Here is an 18,122-nt window from a genome sequence, read left to right as displayed (position 1 = left end):
GTTAAAAGGCGCAGGGTACTAAACTTCGAACATGAGTTGCTAAGCCTTGAAACGGCAAAGTCGGATGGCCACAGTGGCTTCAAAGCCGTGGCTTGATCCGTGGCTCGCCGAATGCCCACCGTCAATTGGCCGAGGTGATTTGAAGCCCCTTGTCTCACGGCCCAAATGCTGCCGGTCACCCATCGTATCCTTAGAATTTCGCACAGTAGGCGGATACTCGGCCTAGATTGCGTAACTGTGCATCTCCATTTTGCGTTTATTGAAAAGCATGCATTCGCTGTCAACCTGCATGAAACTATAGATGTCTCCCCTTCCAAGACCAATATTATACACACATGCTGTGGCTGTGACACCGCCCATTGCCCAAACTGGATCACTCACAACTCCATCTGCTTGCTCAACGCTGGATTGAACAGCGTCCGAGCCTACGAATCTGGCGATATAGTATTCGGAAACCAAGCTCCAATCTCAAGGTTGTTACCAAACGGACTTCGACAGCTGCCATGGCGACTGTCAAGCGACACCACTCGCTTCTGCACAGACACAACAGTGACCGCTCGAAAGAGCAACTCACAGCCCCACCGAGTGTCTTTGACGGAACCGATGCCGTTACTGCACACAAGAAAGTAGCAGTCTCGCGGGTAGTCGAAGCCTACGACGCATTACGAGCAGAGAACCATAGTAACTCACCAACGGCGGAACAGTCGACACCTGAGGATCCGTTCGCATTCGAGTCGTTGGTCATTTCGCTGCCCAACGGCGAGGTCCGCACATTCAAGTACTTCCTCCGCAAGTGGGGCTGTAACCAATACCCAGATCCGGAATTCGAAGAGGCGGTATCGTCATGGCGGACACAGTTTGAGGAGGCGGCGCTGAAGCACTTCTTCCGGCGGATCACCCTGTGGAACGAGAGCGAAGACATCATGCTGGCAGCGAAAAGGCAGAAAGCCATGGACCTGAAAAATGGGAGGAGAAGAGACCGGGCAAGTTCTCTTGGCAAGATGTGGTCGAGAGAGCGAGGGCGGTCTTCCGATCAGGAGAACCTGAGAGACGAATTGAAGCAAGTGACGACAAGAGAAGGCCTGGCGCAACTGCTCTGGACGCTGCTTAACGATCAAACGGACCCGCTGTGCCCAGAGCTATTTGAGGTGTGCAAGGAGGCAGTGAAGGCAAAGTACAGCATACACACCATTACTACTACGCAGTAGCTACATGGCTGGCAGCGGGGGCGGCGTTCTGAGGATTCTGGTCTAATACATAGCATATGGGGTAGTTCGATTCGAATCACAAGCAAGAGCTCCAATATCATGAATAGCTTATCAGCTGCAGGTGTCCCCTGACAGATCATGAGGCTGGAGCATATATGTCGCAGCTGCCTTCAGCGGATGTGTTCCTTCCTAGATGTGGGGCTGGCTCAGCTGTGACATCACCCGCATCCGACCCGAATGAGCCCCGATCGGAACGGTGCCTCCACAAGCAATAGCAGTGATATAGCTCGTAGTAAAGCTTTCAACTCTCAGACCCTCAGTTCTCGACCGACACGATGCCTTTTCTCAAGATCGGCGATAAGAAGATCCACTATGCAGACCTGAAGCTGGAGGGCACGGATGTGCTGGAGACCTTCATCTTCGTGCACGGCCTTGGGTCATCACAGAACTACTACCATGCAGTGGCAGAGCGTCTACGTGCAAATGGATTCCGATGCATCATCTTCGACAACTATGGTGCAGGCAGATCGCCATACACAGGCGAGCAGTCGAGCATCCAGAGCCTCGCGGACGACATCATTAGTATACTCGATGCGCTCGACGTATCGAAAGCAATTGTTGTAGGCCACAGTATGGGCGGGTATGTTTCGACTGCACGAGAGCAAGGTCACTACACTGACACTGGACAGCATTGTAGCTGCTCATCTCGCAGCTGAATGCAGCGATCGAGTCGTTGCCGCGGTTCTGATTGGTCCAGTGTACCCTAACGAAGGTGTTACCCCCGTATTCGAGAAGCGAATTGAGGCTGTTCAGAAAGACGGTATGCAGCCCATGGCTGATACTGTCCCTCAAGCAGCTGTTGGATCAAAGGCTTCTCCCTTGGCATCGGCGTTCATTCGAGAGCTCCTTCTTGGTCAGAACCCTGCTGGCTACTGCAACAATTGTCGTGTGATTATCAATGCCAAACCGCCGAACTACAGCAAGATCAGAATCCCCATCTTGATCCTGGCTGGCGAGGAGGACAAGAGCGCACCATTCGAGGGCTGCAAGAAGATGTTCGAGGAGATGGGTACGAGCGAAAAGAAGCTCGAAGTTATGAAGGGTATCGGTCACTGGCACTGCCTCGAAGCATTCGAAGATGTGGCTGAGCTGATCGAGGGGTTCTATCACGAGATCCAGTGAGGGTTCCCAGTCTTTTCACGAACTCGAGTCGACACATGCAGTCGTGTACGGTACACTCAAATACTTAGCACCACACAAGCCTCAGGCCGCAAATTCGGAGTCGTCACCGCTTGCGTCGTGGGCGCAAACGATTCGATGTTATCTCCTCGTGACAAGGTCATTATTGGTGCCGCCCTCATCCCGATCATCTGCATGCGAAACCTTGGCGCGTGTGTGTTCCACCACAGCGCCTGCAGCGGACGACCACAGTGCAACAAACGCAGGGGTCTCGACTGCTTTTCGGCTCCCGTCAGAGTCCCACAGCCTCTTGTGTGTGTTGAGCAGGAGCCTGCAGGATCCTAAAAAATCTCAAATGGGCTGTGGCTCTCTGCCGTCTTCAATATCTCGGTTACAGGCTACAGCCCACGATGTCGCGCGTCACTGCTTCATTGGACTTGACCCTGGGGACTGACAGATTCCCGGCAAGTCTTGCCCATATACAGGCAGGTGATCTTGGCCCGGTGTCGCTATCGATGGCGTTCTCACATGATTCGGCCCTTCCTGCACAGCGGATGCTAGCCGTGTGCCCACATGGAGCGCGAGGCTGCAATCCGACATGCCTCGAACCTCGTCCACTCAAGAAGGTTGTCACAAGTGCGGCCAAGTGATCTCCGTTGCTTTTTTTGGCCCTCTGATAAGGCACGATATCCATGGCCATATTCGCATGTGAAAATGGGCGATATCATACTTCAGCCCACCAGTTCAGCAAATTCACGGGGTTGACATGCCCAGCCCACCTGTCATTGTCCGTTTCGACCATCGAGAGCCTTGACAACCATTCTCCAGTTTTATTCCGAAACTAAGCCCCTCAGGTCTCTAGTTCTACAACCCCGGAGGTCCATTTCGAGGCGGTGAACTCAAGCTTCAAAGGCCGCCCGCCGCCCGACCACGCTCCTGCCAAAGATCGTGCATGTTCTGCGCGCCCTTTTTGATGTTTGGCACAATCTGGGCCAATCGAAGCGCGAGATCTACGTTTTCCGTCGTTTGACTTTCTTCACATCTCGGCTAGCCACGCTGCAACTGACCACGCCGGTTCGCTCGATAGTGTTGCGGGTCCCGTAGCCTGCATCATCTGATTTACCTACGTTTGCATATCATCCTTGTATTGTGGCCTCTTCTGCACTCCGTTCTGCCTTCTTTGTGCTTCAGAGATTGATTCTCTTCAGTTTCGTATCCGCACTGGTTGCTGGTGAGGCCCCTTTCGCGGGTACCTTCCTGATTAGACGCAGCACTGACGAAGCTAAAAGATGCCGAAACCACAGTATTCATCAACAAATCAACGACCAATTCGGATTTCGAATACTACGTCACGGCCCACTACCTGTCACCGCCTCTTTATGGATCGATAATGAATCGAATAGACAGTGGAGTCATGGGATCCTCTCCTCAAAAAATATCAAAGGAGCAAACATCATCCTTATACAGGAGCAACACCGCAAGCCATCGCCGTCGCACGGCGAAGGCAGTCTCAGACTCAGTTGGGGTTTCAAACCTAGCCAACATGTCTACACACCGATCAGCTTCTGAGAAGCGGACACGCCCATCAAACTATCGCTCGGCCTCCTCGTCAGAAAATTCCACTCGCAGATCAAGATCAAAAGGCCGTGGCCATGATTCGAAATTATCTTCCCGGCGCACTTCTTGTACCATCGTGGATCCTTCAAGACCAGCTCGCCACTACCGGGTGAAGAGCTCTCACGCCGTGTCGCCCTCAAGCCAGGAAGTGGACGATGTACTTGCACTCCACTTCCGCAGTTGCAGCCTGTTCTCAAACCCATCCTATCAGGCCAACTCCGCGCTACCGAGTCCAACACTGTCTACCCATGAACACCTCGGCTTCCCGAATGCAGCTCCCCGTTTCAGTATGGACGAGATGGTCATGGTTGAGGAACATGTCTCACTGCAAGAGATCGAGAGCGCACGAGCACCGATCCCAGCTACTACCACACACTGGACGTCATCCAGCACACGCAAGCGGGACTACGAGCGGATAGACAGACAGAATACCGGTCTTCGAGGCCTAGTCAGAAGAGTAGTCCCTCGCTGTGTATCGGGGCCAACAGAGAAGTTCTACGAAAAAGACCAGTCGGAGGCTGGATCCGTTCGACGCTACAGACTGGACGTCATCGAAAGTCACATCAACGAGAAGGAGATGACGCGACTCCAGACTCAGAATTCGCGATCGCAGAGGCCCAAGCTGAAGTCGCGATGGACCTGCTTCTGAGTACCAACGCACACACATAAAACACACGAGAAACGGCAGCACACAGTTTTTGCATTTTGCGCGGCATCACGATACCCACGGCATTTGCGCTTGTTGGATTTTACGCACTATACCTACTTACAGCCTGGATTTCTTCGTCTTTGGTCTTGCATAGCACAGCGTGTCAATAATTTCTAGTAAACATTTGGAGATGAAGGATAGAGAAGTTGGAGAATGAACGACATGCAACACATCGCCTTCAACACGTGCACCGTGATTTCATGCTGGTCGATGTGCTCGGTACAGAGATGCTTGCATCTGTATTGGCCATGCAATAGACGAAGCATTGTGCACACTCAACAAAAAGACCACGTAGCTTGCAAGTCGGGTAGGACTGATAGCATTGCAAAGAATGCAGGCGTGTAGCTTCGCAATGTACTATTTCGTATGTCCAACCAGCTCATAGCTTGGCCTCCTCCTTAACTGTGCCAATCTTCAACTTCGACCCGTACTTCTTCAAAACGCCTTCATTGTGGTACTATGTAAGCTGCGTTAGTATCCACCCTCAACAACACAAGCCAGACACATCGCTTGCTATGCGCCGTACGTGGAACAGCGAATGCCGAACATACCTTCCAGAACTGCTTGCTCGCGTCCTTTCCACCCACTCTCTTCAAGATCTTCGCACCACCCGGGTGCTCGTCTACGAAGCTGTCCATCTTGTATACATCCTTGTCTACGATGATGTACAGTCCCTTCTCGACTGTGTTGTGCTCGGCGACTTGCTTCGTTGTGAGTTGCTCGGACATTGTGAATGTTTGAGGCGGCGCGGTGCAACAGGTATCGGAACCTGATTCGGATTTCAAAGGGGGAGAGAAGTCGAGAAATAAGGCAGGGACAATCGAGAAGAGTAGGAAGAGTGTGGGTGTTTAAATGTTTGGCGCGGTGGGTATGGGGAAGTCCAGGGCAATAGCAGGGTATGTTCTCGAACGAGTCGTCGCTCGGTGTTTGCATGGCGCGTGAATTGGGCCGAGGTTCTCTTCTCTTGCGGTCAGCGAGTCGCCCCGCCCGCTATTGGTCCTCGTGGCATGCCTAGGTATCACCGAACATCACACCCCAGTCCACATTGTTGCTATCATCAACAGTCGAGCGTTCCCAGACCCATCCGCTACACTATGAGGACTCTCAGCAGTTTTAGTGCGGCCGCGAGAGCGGATCAGAAGCATACTTCTCTGAGACCTTGGGGGTTGAGAGCATGCACTTACGCGAACTGGGGTTTGTGAGAGTTTACTAGCTTCCACAGTATGGCAGGTCTGTCATAGCTCGAAGTCTCTTGACGATGGCTCCACGCCTGAGTAGACAGGCAACAGAGTCTGATCTCAGGGTCATGGAGAGACTTGGGCTCAGGGTCGCAGACTGTACCCTGGATGAGGTGAGGCGATTGGCGCACAGTGCCCTTTTCATGTGTCCTCAGCACATTTGAATCTACATTGTCTTCATTCTCCACGTTTCTCTACGCGTTATGACACCTTTCAGACGCTTCCCAGGCCATCATGATCAGCCTATCTGCAGCTGCGGAGAGGATTTCCATCCTCAACGAAAGGCATTCGCGATTGGTGGATCCAGCTCTTTTTTAGGAGAAGACGGGATTATACTTACTTCCTTCGACACCGGCAGACTCAACTACGGCATACGTTATCTCATAGTTGGAGAGATCTTCTTCGAAAACCAACACGATCTCCTCAGCTTATGCCCGGCTAACAGGCATTGCTATCTTGCCTGTTTACCGTGGATATATCGGGACGTGATAACCGATCTTAGCGACAAACAGAGTCTCGTTATCCTGAAGCGCCTGACAGGACGGTCTAACATCGAGCGCTTCGTGCGAACACTGACGCTCGTAGGTCCCGGCAAGATGCACTACGAGAACTATGATCACCAGACTGCAGACTCTCCGTGCAGCGGAATGCGGCAAGCTCCCGCTTGAGTTCTTGCAAGATGTGAACCTTCCCAAATTGAGAATAGAGCTGTACAGGGGAACACTTCTTGAGCCGAGCACCATTTCAGATTCACCTGGCCGGAGGCTTCAAACACGACCTCATCGTTGCCCTTTAGAAATGTCTCGCCCTGGACACGCTACGGATCAGCGATTTTGGCTACGTCGAGCCAGCTGCAGCGTCCGAACAGGTGGAAAAGACACTCTTCACAGCACTATTCCCACAATTGCACACCTTCTTGATTGCTGCCAGGTCTGAGATCTTTACATATCGTGACCTACGGTCTTGGGGCCGACAAGGAGCATGGGCAGGGCTGAGAGACTTCAGCGTCTACACAGCCATCCATCTCGCCGGCTTTCTGAAATACGCAAACGGACTGAGAGTGCTGTACCTGTCTGCCAGATCCGCTGGGGAAATGGAACCAGGTGGTCTCGAATCCTGGCTCCAACACTACCAAACCCACAAGATATTCCCCTCGCTCGAACGACTCTGCTATAGCCATAGATTGAACATGCTCGGTGTTTCGACTCAGCACGTTCTACCATGGTGCCTCCTGTAGCGAATCAAGTCCACCCTCACCGACTTCGAACTGCGAAACGACCAGCACGACTCCGGAGACCACGGCGTCATCATCCCAACCGCCGCATTGGCTATATATTTGGTACCCGTACAGACCTCGTCGTCGAGTTCGCGCAGTGGGTCGTCGGCTCGTGTGTTGAAGTCGAGCCACACCAACTCGGCTCGTGTGTTGAAGTCGAGCCACACCAACACGCACACATTCTGCACCGACCGCGGTCGCATCCGCCACGCCCAGGACTGCCGCCGATGTCTCGAAGCCCAGGCCATGGATGTGGCGGACGAGAACGACGCGATCTACAGCGACGCCCTGTTGAGGATCCGCCAGCGGCATCTTCTTACCGCTGCTGCTCGCGACTGGGGACGCACCCGCGATGCTAATTTCCAGCAACTCCGCGCCGTGACCGCCGAGCTCCAGCGCTGCGAGCGGAACGCGAGGCTGGGCAAGGTATACGGTGATGAATCAGCCATTCTGTACGAGCACATGACATAGCTGCACGAGTGCGAGGTTGGAAGCGGCCAGGACGCTACTGTCTTGCATTGAGACATTTGACAAACAAAGCGCGACACAAAGCAGAAGCACAACAAAAGACAAAGTCTGGCGGGATACGCACCTGCGTCAATGGGACGGGGTCTCGCATCAGACAATCTCGTTTGGCAAACGTCTTGCGTCAAGCCAGTCTCGCACCCACGCACACCATTATCCATAAGATGTCCACGACAAGTCCACACTTCAATAACATACCATCGCGTCCACTCCATCAAACGCTCTACACACACCCCATCTTCCGCGCTCGACATCATCGTTCCCCTATTCAATTTGCACCTCCGCGTTCAAGTTCACCACCACCCCATCCTCTCTCATCTTACCCCCCCACCCCGAGACAAATGTGCTACACCCTCGTCTCACCATGTCAAACCTGCACAGCCCCGCTTCGCGTCCGATACGCGCGCTGCAGCCACGCGGAACTGCACAGCTTCGAGCCATGCGCGTGTCCGAACCGGATGAAGCGGCGGCGCCAGCGCAGCGCGGGGGTTTGCGGGACGTGCAGGGATAGGCGGGGGAGCTTGAGTTGTGGGCCTGAGAAGGGGAGTTGCGGGAATGAGAGGGTGGTCGGGAAGGCTGCGGTGCAGGGTGGTGTGGGGAGGGCGAGGAGGGTGGTGAGGAGGAAGGTGCAACGGGAATGATGAAGAGCAAAGGGTGTGTTGTGGCTTTGTATGTTGAGTCGTAAATCCGACCAGGGACATATATCTCGCTCTGACATGATACGTCTCCATCGCCATGCAATGCGCGTGCATCATGACCTGACCGTCTTAGCTCTCTCACAGCTTCATAGTCATCTCCGCGCCGGGCCCGCGCTCCCAAAACTCCAGCGTCAGCGCCGCAAGGAAACACGGAATCTCCTTTCTTCCCTCGACCCAGTAGACAATCTGATCCCTGATCTCGCCCGCAAACACACTCTGCTCGCCGCCACTGACCTTCATGGTGCCGTTCTCGCCATCAAACACGATGCTGTTCTCGCCCTCGTCATCCGCGGGCTTGAACATCGAGGTAACTTTGACACGCCCGTTGGGCATGAAATCAAGTTTCCACCCCAAGATTGAGGCCACGGCTTCGCGGAACTCGAGGGATTTGGCGGCCCAAATCTGCTTGAGGCGTGTCTGCTTCTTCTCGGACGAGGCGAGCGAGTGCCGCAGCTCCTCCATCTCATCTTGTGCTGCTTCGAAGGTGGCGAAGGGCACCGACTTTGGCGGTGGTGTCTGGGCCTCGAGCTGTGCGAGGAGCTGGGTGTTTGCGGCGCGGAGTGTGCGGACGGTGGACAGCTTGAGCGCCTCTGCGTCGGCGGTGGGGTTGGACTTGAGCTCAAGGACGCGGGTGCGTGTGCTTTCTTTGAGTTTCTTGAGTTGCGAGTGCTGCGCTTTGTATTCGGTTTGGATGAGCTTGAGTTTCTTCTCCAGCTCGGAGAGGTCGTCGGTGAGCTGTCGGTTCTTGCGGCGCAGTTCGCCGACGCGCTCGTCGGTTTCGTCCGTGGGCAGAGGGCGCTTTTGACCCGTGATGGGTGTCGCTGTAGGATCGAGCTTTTCGATGCTGGCGAACTCTTTTTGGAGCGCGTCGAGCTCCTTGCGGTGTTCATCGACGAGAGCCTCGAGCTCTGCTATCCGTTGAGACTTTGCTGCGTCGTAGGAGTCTGGCTGCATCTCGCGCTCTTCGTCGTCGAAGGCCTTGACTTGGGCGCGCAGGAATTCCACCTCTTTCGTTGCCAACGCCTTTTGACGTTCGAGCCTCGCGCGAGCTTGTGCCTCCTTCGCGCTGGGTGCGCTGGTCGTTGTCGCAGAACTTTTGAGCTGCTGGATCTGAGCTTGCAACTTGGCTTTCTCGTCCTCTAACGCCTGGATGTTGGCCTCCTTTACAGTCAGTTCGGGTTTGATCTCGCCCAGCTTGTTCAGGAGGTCCGCCTTATCTATCCGCTCCTGGATGAAGGCTCGCGCAAGATCCTCGGGCGTCTCAAACTGTTGCTGTCCGTTCTCATTGGCCTCAGATTCGAGATACGAAGTCCACGAGTCGCGCTCCTCCTCGAGAATCTGCTTTCGCAACTCAGCTTCTCCTAGCTGTCTCTGCAGGTCGTCCATCATCCCCAGCTTCGTTTGCAGTGTGCGCTTCTCCTCTTCGACAACCTCAATGGCCTTGTGCTGCTTCTTGAAGTTCCTGAGCTCGGTATTTTGCTCGCGTGTCAAAGCCTCCAGCTTCTGGATATGCGCAACCTGATCGGAGAGCTCCCTCTTGATGATAGTAAGGGTCTCGGCATCTCCTGTGATAGCCTTGAGTCGCAGGACTTCGGCCTCGAGCTGCCCGACCTCCTCTTCCCGCTCCCCCAGCTTCTTCTGCGCCGCCTGCAGCGCACTGACTTTGGACACCAGGTCGGTCTGGACCTCCTCGATGCTGTCCTTCAGCCGCTGGTGTTCAGCCTGCAGGTTGTTGTATCTGTGCTCGCTCTGCCGTTGCGACGATGCCAGGTCCTCCCTGGCCTCATCACAGTCCTCCTGCAACGATTGCGCCTTCTCTTGACTCTGCCGCAGCCGCCTCTCGAGATCTCGTCGCTCGTTCTCGGCACGCGTTCGCACCTCGGTCATTTCCTTGGACAGCGCCTCGTACTTGTTCGCCGTCTGGACATTCGCGGTCTCTGCCTGTTGCGCCTTGCGGAACTCGGTTTCGGCGCGGCTCTGTGCGTCTCTAATCTCCTGGTCGAGCTCGACCTTGAGCATGGCCTTCTCCTGCTTTGCTGTCTCGAGCTCATATCGTAGTGCGTTCAGCTGCGCGCGCAGATCTTCGTTGACGGGGTTGTCGGGGACGACCGTGTGCGGCGCATTCGTCATTGTCGAGGCGCGCAACGTGTTGCGGAAGGTTTGGCGCATTGGCTCTGGCGGCGGCGGCGACTGTTCAACCCCAGTGAAGAGATTGAAGCTCGGCTGGTTCGCGCGGTTGAAAGCCATTGTGCACGTGTCTTTGTTATCTTCTGTTGTTGTTGTTGTCGTTGTTGTCGCAAAGCAGACAAAGCGGTCGATATCGTGTCTGCCGCTTCGAAGAGGACGGTCTAAGGTCGTGGCATATCTCGAGCCCGCGACGTTGTCGAGGGAAGGTGTGCTGTAAGGTTAGTGTGTGGTTGCGGCGAAATTGAATTTGGTGTTTGTTGATCGTGAAAGGGCAGACACGATGCGAGCGGCAACGACAGATGGGCCTTAGCGCGCCCGTCCCTTGAGTTGTCGCGAACACACGTGCAAACCTCACCACTGCCTCTGATGTGCAGATCAAGATGTTTCTGATTAGGTATTCATATCACACGTGCTACAGCGTTTCATGGTCATGCCTGCTCTTGCACATCTGCCCAAGCCCTCGAGAATACATCGCTCTCTCCGTCTCTCCATCCCCAGGCAAAGCAGTAATGCTTGAGCAGGAGCTCTAGCTCCTCCAGCTCGTCCAGCATCTCAAGTCCTGCGACGCGCTCCTTCTCATCTGAGGATATCCAATGCTTCCATATAAAGTCTGTGTCCGCGGCCTTTGTACCGTCCTTGAAGCCATAGCCACTCAGCCGTGCTCGTTGATCGCCGAGTTCGGGATAAGAGGTGAGCGTGGGAAGGTGTATGTTGCGTGTCTGCAGATTGGATATCATGGTCCTGCCAAAGGCATCCTGGGGCAAGATCGGTTCGTAGAGCACGAGCGATGCAGGTGTAGTGGGCTGGAGGTAGTGCGTGGTGAAGACAGAGACTATGCCTTGCACTGTCTGCGGTTGCAGGTATACTAGACACATCTCAGACAGTATTAAGGTGGGTATGGTAGGGTCAAGGTTCGGAAGCTCTGGCAGTGGCGCCCCGTGTGAGGGGCTGGCCAGAGTGCGCAAGTCGAGCGCATGGATGTTGTATGTCGCCGAATGGAATGAATGCGATGTTTTGGGTATCTGGAGCAATTTGCGATGGAGCGTCGGCTGGCGCTGTATGCAGGCGATCTTGGGCAGTGTGTTGGAGGGGAAGTCGATCTCGTGGTAGATTAGGCGTATGTCCGGGTAGGCGTCGAGGAGACGGAAGAAGCGTGTGTCGGTGCCAGCACCGAGCGACACAATCTGTTTCGCAGAGGAAGGGTAGGTGAGGAGGAACTGGGTGACAAGCAGGTCGATTGCAGAGGTGCGGACGTAGGAGCCTGTGTTGTTAGGTTGTCAACAGTGCACAAGGCACCCGTAGTAGCAGCCGGCTTACCTCTGTTCAGCAGCGGCAGTCTCCTTGTCGAGGCCTGTGTTGCAAACAGCCTCGCGTACGGGTCGCGCAGGTAGCCCAGCTCTACGCAGCTCACCCTGCTCCCCGCGGCGTCTTGGTCGGTCCCTCGGACAGCATTGTCTCGCACTTCGTCGCCCAACCCACCAGGTCCGCCCCTGCCGCGTCCTCTGCCTCTCAGACCTCCGCCGCGGGCGGGTCCGAGCAGTGTCTTGAGGTTCGGTATTTGGTTCGAAGATGTCATGTTCGCCTGTTGCCGTGAGCTCGACAGCTCTCATCATTGCGGGGCGGGCGCTAGGACGCAAGGGGACAAGCGCGAGCGGGACGCGCCAAGCCATGCGGACTCGCGGTCTTTGTGAACTTTTGCGCGCCTTTGAGAGAACGGCCCGTCCGAGCTGTCGCTGCACCACACCGACCCCCTCGCCCGCCCACCGCTCTCCGCCAGAGCGACCCGCCGCCACCATGTCTGACGAGAGGCAACCGAGCGCGAGCCTGATCCGCATGTGGAGGGTCTGGCGCACCACCAAGGAGATGATGAACGATCGCGTAGGATGCGCCCATGCCAGCATAAGCTGCGAACCACGGCGCTGACAACGCGTAGGGCTACCAGGTTCTCGAGGACGACATGAACATGCCACTCGACGAGTTCGCCGACAAGTACGGCCGTGCCGACGGCGAGCCCGAGTATGCGACCCCGCGAGACGGCCAGCAGAGGGCTCATGCTAACGCTGTGCAGCCGCTCGAAGCTCAACTTCTCCGCCCATCCCGGCGAAGAGATGCTCGCAAAGTACACCCCCGTGGCCACCAAGAAGGACCCCGAGCCGCGACCGCAGATCGGCACAATATGGGTCGAGTTCAACAGCGATGAGAACGTTGGTCTCAAGCAGCTGCGCGACTACATGCAGCACCTGGTCAACGGTGCCTTCTACTCGGGCATCATGGTCACCGTTAAGCCCATGACCGGCATGGCCATCCGTCTGCTGCGCGGCTCCGCCACCATGAGCGAGGGCCCCAAGGGCGGCGTCGAGGTCTTCGTCGAGCAGGACCTGCTGGTCAACATCACAAAGCACGAGCTGGTCCCCAAGCACGTGCTACTTAGCGAAGAGGAGAAGCTGCAGCTACTCAAGCGCTACCGTCTCAAGGCCACACAGCTTCCCAGGATCCAGTCCACAGATCCCGTCGCAAAGTACCTCGGCCTGAAGCGCGGAGCTGTCGTGAAGATCATAAGGAAGTCAGAGACTGCTGGTCGATACGCCAGTTATCGATGGGTCATCTGACGTGGTAGAAGCAGAGGGCTGAGCAGAACCCAAGGGCATGAGTCGCATGTAGCCATATCATTGGCGAGCAGGACCTATAACGCGGCCCTCAAGACACCGCGAGGGCACGTGGAGGAGAGGTGGGCGCAGATTCATATTGCGAGGCGTTTGGCGAACGGGCACGGCACCCTTGAGGACGATTGGCATTTGCAAAAAGCAAGACGGGCGTCTTTTATGTATACCACTGAAAGCATACAATTCACAGCCATCTCCAACCAGAGCTTTGTCACTGGCAGTGATATTGCAACAATATCACACACAAAAACTCTCCTCATCAGCAACTATCAGTAGCAGTACTGAACAAAAGGAAAAGCAGCCAGCACCTTGTTACGGCAGTGAGACAGGCATCTTGGACGCGAAAAAATGAGGTCTTGCCCGGAATCGAACCGGGGTTGCCGGAAGATACTGAAGTGATCAGAATCCGGAGTGATAACCGCTACCTGGAAGGGTGTTAGTTATCTCATTGGATTGAGGAGATCAGGGCACGTACACTACAAAACCGTACCACGGTTTGATGGAGACCGTGGAGAAATAAAAACTTTCTATTGCTGATGAAAAATGCCTGAATGAATGGCGAATGCGGTGAGAACTGGGTGGTGGGATAGAAATATTCGACGTAGCGGAACCAGGGCGGAGCTTAGACTCGAAACCCAAAGACAAAGTTGGCTGGCTTCGGAAACGGGAGGTTTGCCGACCAGTGTTGGCCTTTACAACTTTGCCCGAGCCTCGTCCATGACCACTAGTCCAAACCGGCCCGCCTTCTCTTTGTCCCGCAACACGCGCCTCAGGATCTTGCCCGAGGGCGACTTCGGAATCTCCTTGATCTGCGACAAGTCAGCGTGCAACCGCGATCCTGGGGGCGCCGTCTGGAACGCACAAATTCAACCTGAGCCACCCACTTGTATCTGACCTTCTTCTCCTTGACGTACGCGATGATGTCCCTGCCCACCTTCTCGCTCTCCTCCACGCCCGGCTTCAGCGCTATGTACGCCTTGGGTAGCTCCCCGCTGTAGTCGTCCCTGACGCTCATGACTGCTACATCCTCCACCTTTGCATGCCCGAGCAGCAGATCCTCCAGCTCCGCTGGGGCAACGCCAATGCCCTTGACCTTAATGAGCTCCTTGATGCGGTCGCTGATGTATATCATGTTCTCCGCATCGATGCTGCCCTGATCGCCCGTGTGCAGGAAGCCGTCCGTGTCGAACGTCTCAGCCGTCGCTGACGCGTTGTTCAAGTACCCCATCACAACCTGCGGCCCGCGCGCAAGCACCTCGCCGTCCTCGTTCAAGCCCGCCTCCGAGCCGTCGGGGCGGATGATCTTGACTTCGGTCGACGCGACGATGGCGCCGCCCGAGTGCGCGTACTTGTAATCGAACTTCTCGGGCGGGTGTGCCGTGATGCACGAGCAGCTCTCTGTCATGCCGTAGCCCTGCTTGAACCCCGTGTTAGGGAATTTCTTCTGCAGCTGCTGGATGATTTCTTCCGACAGCGGTGCTGCGCCCGACGAGAATCGAGTCACGTGTGAGAGGTCGTACTTGTCGACGATGGGGTCGCGGACGAGACGGATCAGAATGGGGGGCACGAGGAGCAGCTCGCCGAGCTTGTACTCGCAGATTGTGTTGAGCATGCCTTCCATGCTGAATTGTGGAAGCATGATTACCTCGGCATTGAGCAGGATCGGGAGGTGCATTTGGTGGACCAGGCCGGTGATGTGGAAGAGAGGCAGGACGGCCATGATTTTCTTTTGGGTCTTGGGGGTGATCTGCTTGATCTGGAGACATTGGGCAATGACATTCTGGTGGGAGATCATCACGGCCTTTGGGAGTCCGGTTGTGCCACTCGAGAATGAGAGGAAGCCGCATACATCTTTGTTCTTCTTGCCAGGCGGGATTTTGAAAGCAGGTGCCTGAGAGTGCTCGCCGTACGCCTCTCCGATCTTGATAAGCTCCTTAACGGTGGTGTAGCCAGGGAGCTCGCCCTCGAGCAGAAACACATTTGACTGCGGCAGTCCAGCAGCCTTCGCACTGGCAGACGCAACCTCCATACTGCCTGGCGTGGTCAAGAGGAACTTTGAGTCCGCAGTCTTGAGTGCAAATGTCATCTCTTCGACGCTGTACGCTGGACTCGCGCCACTGATTTTCGCGCCTGCACGTAGGCCTGCAAACATAGCGACCGGGTACCAGACGGTGTTCTGACCGAAGAGCGAGACGGTGTCAGCTTCTTTTAGATTATACTTCTTGACGAGCGCTGTGGCGATGTAGGTCGAGTACTTCTTGACATCTGCCCAACTGACCCGCTCTTTGGTAATTGCATTCTGGAAGCCAGCAAGCTCGTTTGGGCGATATTTATTGGTTGGGGAGTAAGAAGAGTCGAACAGCCAGTCCCAATCCGTCAATTCGGTCGGTACTGCGCTTAGTCAGTCATCAGAAGTCAAGGTGATGTGCTTCGTAGACTTTACGGTCGATCGGCGGTTGTCTTGATTTGAAGGTGACCATCTTGACGAGTAGCGAAGGGCTCCTTGATGTTGTAGTGCGTCAGATGAACGACGTCTTGGTCAGGATGGCAGTTGTAGATTGAGCTGGCAAGTCGGACCTTTTTGACGCGCAGAGGAGAAAACGCGGTCTTTCATTTCGACGACTGGAGGATCCATGATGTCTGCTCGACGCCACCAGCGCGTCGGTTCGAAATGTTCGAGTAGGCTGTCGTGCGGGGATGACGGGAGCTTGCAGGCGGGGTTTGGAGCTGACCCCGAAAGCTACCCACATTGGGACACCTATGCACATCAGACATCAACAAACACCATGTTAGACTCAACGAGGAAAGATACCGAGACAAGAATCACTTTGATAGGCACTGGCACAATCGGACTGTCGTTCGCAGCCTTGTATCTCGCATCTCACCTTGCCAGCCCATCGCAGCTCACCATCTACGACACCCGCACAGATGTGGCCGAGTATGTGCAAGAGAGCCTACCAAAGTTCTTCGAAGACGAGGAAAGCTCCTCGCTACCATCATTCGCCGAGGTGAAGATCGCAAAGTCGCTGGAGGAAGCTGTCGAGCATGCGTCAATCGTCCAGGAGTCCGGACCGGAGAACGCACCGTTCAAAATCAACCTCTGGGCAGAGGTAGAAAAGTACGCTCCCAAGGATGCACTACTATGGAGCTCAACATCCGGCATCCCAGCTTCTCAGCAGAACTGTAAGATGCAAGACACGAGTCGTGTGCTCGTGGTTCATCCGTATAATCCACCGCACATCATGCCGCTCCTTGAGCTTGTACCATCGCCCGAGACATCTGGAGAAGTCATCAAGCGGACACATGAGTTTTGGCGCGCGAGGGGTCGTGTGCCGATCCATATCAAGAAAGAAACTACGGGATTTGTAGCGAACAGACTGGCCTTTGCGTTACTCCGCGAGGCTGTCTATCTTGTTGATCAGGGTGTGGTGTCAGTAGAAGAGCTGGATCAAATAGTTCAGACATCGATGGGCCCCAGATGGGCAGTCGCAGGGCCCTTCAAGAGCTACCATGCAGGTGGGGGTCCAGATGGTCTTGAAGGCTTCTTCAAGAACATCGGCGGTACCGTACAGGACTGTTGGGCGGATTCAGGGACGCCAAAGGTGGGAGATGGATGGGAGGAGAAGGTGTTCAGGGATGCAAAAGAGGCGTACGGCACAGTCGATGTTGCTGAGCGCGACAGAATAACGCGGCGACTGTTGCAGGTTTTGGAGGAGGAGAAGAGCAAGACTGGATCGGCATGGTAAATGTGTGGCTCTCGTGTGTGCGCTCGTATTTACCTCCCGCGCTTCACCTACAATGACACCATGTCCTCAGGACGATCAGATCATTCCCAACCTCCTCATTTCCTCTTCCAGCCCTGCCTCCCTCGCACTCCTTACCCTCTGCTCGCTCGCGCTTCTTACTCTGCCATACCTCGTAGTCCTCACCCACTCTCTTTCGTAGCGCCCGTCATACCTTTCCGCCATACCTATCCTGGACATCTCCATTCCACTCAACCCTCCCCTCCTCCGCCACGCGGATTCATTTCCGTCGCTTCTTCCGTGGAACCACCAAAGATACCCAAACACCCACAACCATAAGAGGAGACCCAGCGTCAGGATATCGTAGCACACGAGCGTGAAGGTCGCGGCTGTGAACCAGTGCGGCCACTTGGAGAACGGCTTCGCGGTGGCGGTATCGAAGGGAGTAGCATCTGGCTCACCATCTGTAAGAGCGCCCTGGTCATCGTCTCGCTCGAAGGTGGAGGTAGGCCGGAGAGTGGGGTTGGGAAGCGTGATCATGACGGTGGTGGTTGTGAGGCAGGTGCGGGTGCTGCTGACATTTGCGATTATGAACGAGTTGGCTGCCAGACTCTGTACAGGAAGGGAGGTTATTCTTGAAGTGGAAGCTGTCTGGAGCGTTGTAGGCCAGCCGAAAGCACGAGTGGTAGTATTGAACAAAGGTCCTGGAGGCGAGTCCAGCACGGCGCCATCGATGCGGCCCATATCCAGAACGAAACTCTGAGGCAGCGCCTGTGTGCCAGCGAGCGATATCGAGTAAGCGAGTAAGCGACCCAGCATTGTGGTGCTGGTAACGTTGCAAGCAAGTGTGTACAAGCGCTTTGTGGTAACGAGTGTGAGAAGGCGTGAAACGTTTGCCTTTGTTGGTAACAAAGGTAGGAATTTCTGAAGCGGAGGGATGGCGAAGAGAAGCGTGCGACATGAGGAAGAAGAAATCTGAAAGTGAAGAGCGACTGGTATTGTTGTTGCGGACTTTGGAAGTCGCGGAGTGGGGGAAGGATCGAAGGTGATGGCGAAAACTATGCAGGTGAAAGTGAGGA

General features: G+C 55.2%; 11 protein-coding genes across 11 annotated transcripts; 6 read left to right on the top strand and 5 right to left on the bottom strand.

The window, feature by feature from the left end:
- The first annotated feature begins 222 nt into the window (after positions 1–222).
- Positions 223–1,262, top strand: M421DRAFT_417466 (uncharacterized protein). The gene has a single exon (XM_033591473.1). The coding sequence runs from the start codon at positions 504–506 to the stop codon at positions 1,206–1,208; it is 705 nt and encodes a 234-aa protein (XP_033451948.1). The 5' UTR covers positions 223–503; the 3' UTR covers positions 1,209–1,262.
- A 281-nt stretch (positions 1,263–1,543) lies between these two features.
- M421DRAFT_2340 (alpha/beta-hydrolase) lies at positions 1,544–2,390 on the top strand (the record flags this gene model as incomplete). Its single annotated transcript, XM_033588426.1, has 2 exons — positions 1,544–1,848; positions 1,898–2,390. 2 exons carry the CDS (start codon positions 1,544–1,546, stop codon positions 2,388–2,390), a joined length of 798 nt encoding a protein of 265 aa, XP_033451947.1.
- Positions 2,391–3,777: 1,387 nt separating this feature from the next.
- Positions 3,778–4,653, top strand: M421DRAFT_55657 (uncharacterized protein; the record flags this gene model as incomplete). Its single annotated transcript, XM_033595325.1, has 1 exon — positions 3,778–4,653. One exon carries the CDS (start codon positions 3,778–3,780, stop codon positions 4,651–4,653), a length of 876 nt encoding a protein of 291 aa, XP_033451946.1.
- Positions 4,654–5,092: 439 nt separating this feature from the next.
- M421DRAFT_2338 (cytochrome b5) lies at positions 5,093–5,441 on the bottom strand (the record flags this gene model as incomplete). Its single annotated transcript, XM_033588425.1, has 2 exons — positions 5,093–5,170; positions 5,265–5,441. 2 exons carry the CDS (start codon positions 5,439–5,441, stop codon positions 5,093–5,095), a joined length of 255 nt encoding a protein of 84 aa, XP_033451945.1.
- Positions 5,442–5,900: 459 nt separating this feature from the next.
- Positions 5,901–6,762, top strand: M421DRAFT_318434 (uncharacterized protein). Its single transcript, XM_033589269.1, has one exon. It carries the CDS (start codon positions 6,155–6,157, stop codon positions 6,617–6,619), a length of 465 nt encoding a protein of 154 aa, XP_033451944.1. The 5' UTR covers positions 5,901–6,154; the 3' UTR covers positions 6,620–6,762.
- A 553-nt stretch (positions 6,763–7,315) lies between these two features.
- M421DRAFT_318449 (uncharacterized protein) lies at positions 7,316–8,269 on the bottom strand. Its single transcript, XM_033589270.1, has one exon. It carries the CDS (start codon positions 8,007–8,009, stop codon positions 7,503–7,505), a length of 507 nt encoding a protein of 168 aa, XP_033451943.1. The 5' UTR covers positions 8,010–8,269; the 3' UTR covers positions 7,316–7,502.
- A 259-nt stretch (positions 8,270–8,528) lies between these two features.
- Positions 8,529–12,213, bottom strand: M421DRAFT_98792 (LCM-domain-containing protein; the record flags this gene model as incomplete). Its single annotated transcript, XM_033598658.1, has 3 exons — positions 8,529–10,717; positions 11,113–11,898; positions 11,955–12,213. The coding sequence occupies 3 exons, from the start codon at positions 12,211–12,213 to the stop codon at positions 8,529–8,531; spliced, it is 3,234 nt and encodes a 1,077-aa protein (XP_033451942.1).
- A 138-nt stretch (positions 12,214–12,351) lies between these two features.
- Positions 12,352–13,551, top strand: M421DRAFT_417460 (DNA-directed RNA polymerases I). Its single transcript, XM_033591472.1, has 3 exons — positions 12,352–12,515; positions 12,571–12,653; positions 12,706–13,551. The coding sequence occupies exons 1-3, from the start codon at positions 12,432–12,434 to the stop codon at positions 13,244–13,246; spliced, it is 708 nt and encodes a 235-aa protein (XP_033451941.1). The 5' UTR covers positions 12,352–12,431; the 3' UTR covers positions 13,247–13,551.
- Positions 13,552–13,992: 441 nt separating this feature from the next.
- On the bottom strand, positions 13,993–15,780 carry M421DRAFT_55212 (4-coumarate-CoA ligase 2; the record flags this gene model as incomplete). The annotated part of the gene is made up of 3 exons (XM_033595290.1): positions 13,993–14,109; positions 14,163–15,691; positions 15,744–15,780. The coding sequence occupies 3 exons, from the start codon at positions 15,778–15,780 to the stop codon at positions 13,993–13,995; spliced, it is 1,683 nt and encodes a 560-aa protein (XP_033451940.1).
- Positions 15,781–16,086: 306 nt separating this feature from the next.
- Positions 16,087–17,046, top strand: M421DRAFT_56114 (3-hydroxyacyl-CoA dehydrogenase; the record flags this gene model as incomplete). The annotated part of the gene is made up of 1 exon (XM_033595365.1): positions 16,087–17,046. One exon carries the CDS (start codon positions 16,087–16,089, stop codon positions 17,044–17,046), a length of 960 nt encoding a protein of 319 aa, XP_033451939.1.
- A 47-nt stretch (positions 17,047–17,093) lies between these two features.
- On the bottom strand, positions 17,094–17,862 carry M421DRAFT_2331 (uncharacterized protein; the record flags this gene model as incomplete). The annotated part of the gene is made up of 2 exons (XM_033588419.1): positions 17,094–17,111; positions 17,230–17,862. The coding sequence occupies 2 exons, from the start codon at positions 17,860–17,862 to the stop codon at positions 17,094–17,096; spliced, it is 651 nt and encodes a 216-aa protein (XP_033451938.1).
- Between the last annotated feature and the right edge of the window lie 260 nt (positions 17,863–18,122).

The sequence above is a fragment of the Didymella exigua genome, assembly GCF_010094145.1.
Source record: "Didymella exigua CBS 183.55 unplaced genomic scaffold M421scaffold_5, whole genome shotgun sequence".
Lineage (NCBI taxonomy): Eukaryota > Fungi > Ascomycota > Dothideomycetes > Pleosporales > Didymellaceae > Didymella > Didymella exigua.
The sequence above is the reverse complement of the archived record's forward strand: the minus strand, read 5'-3'. Positions and strand labels throughout refer to the sequence as shown.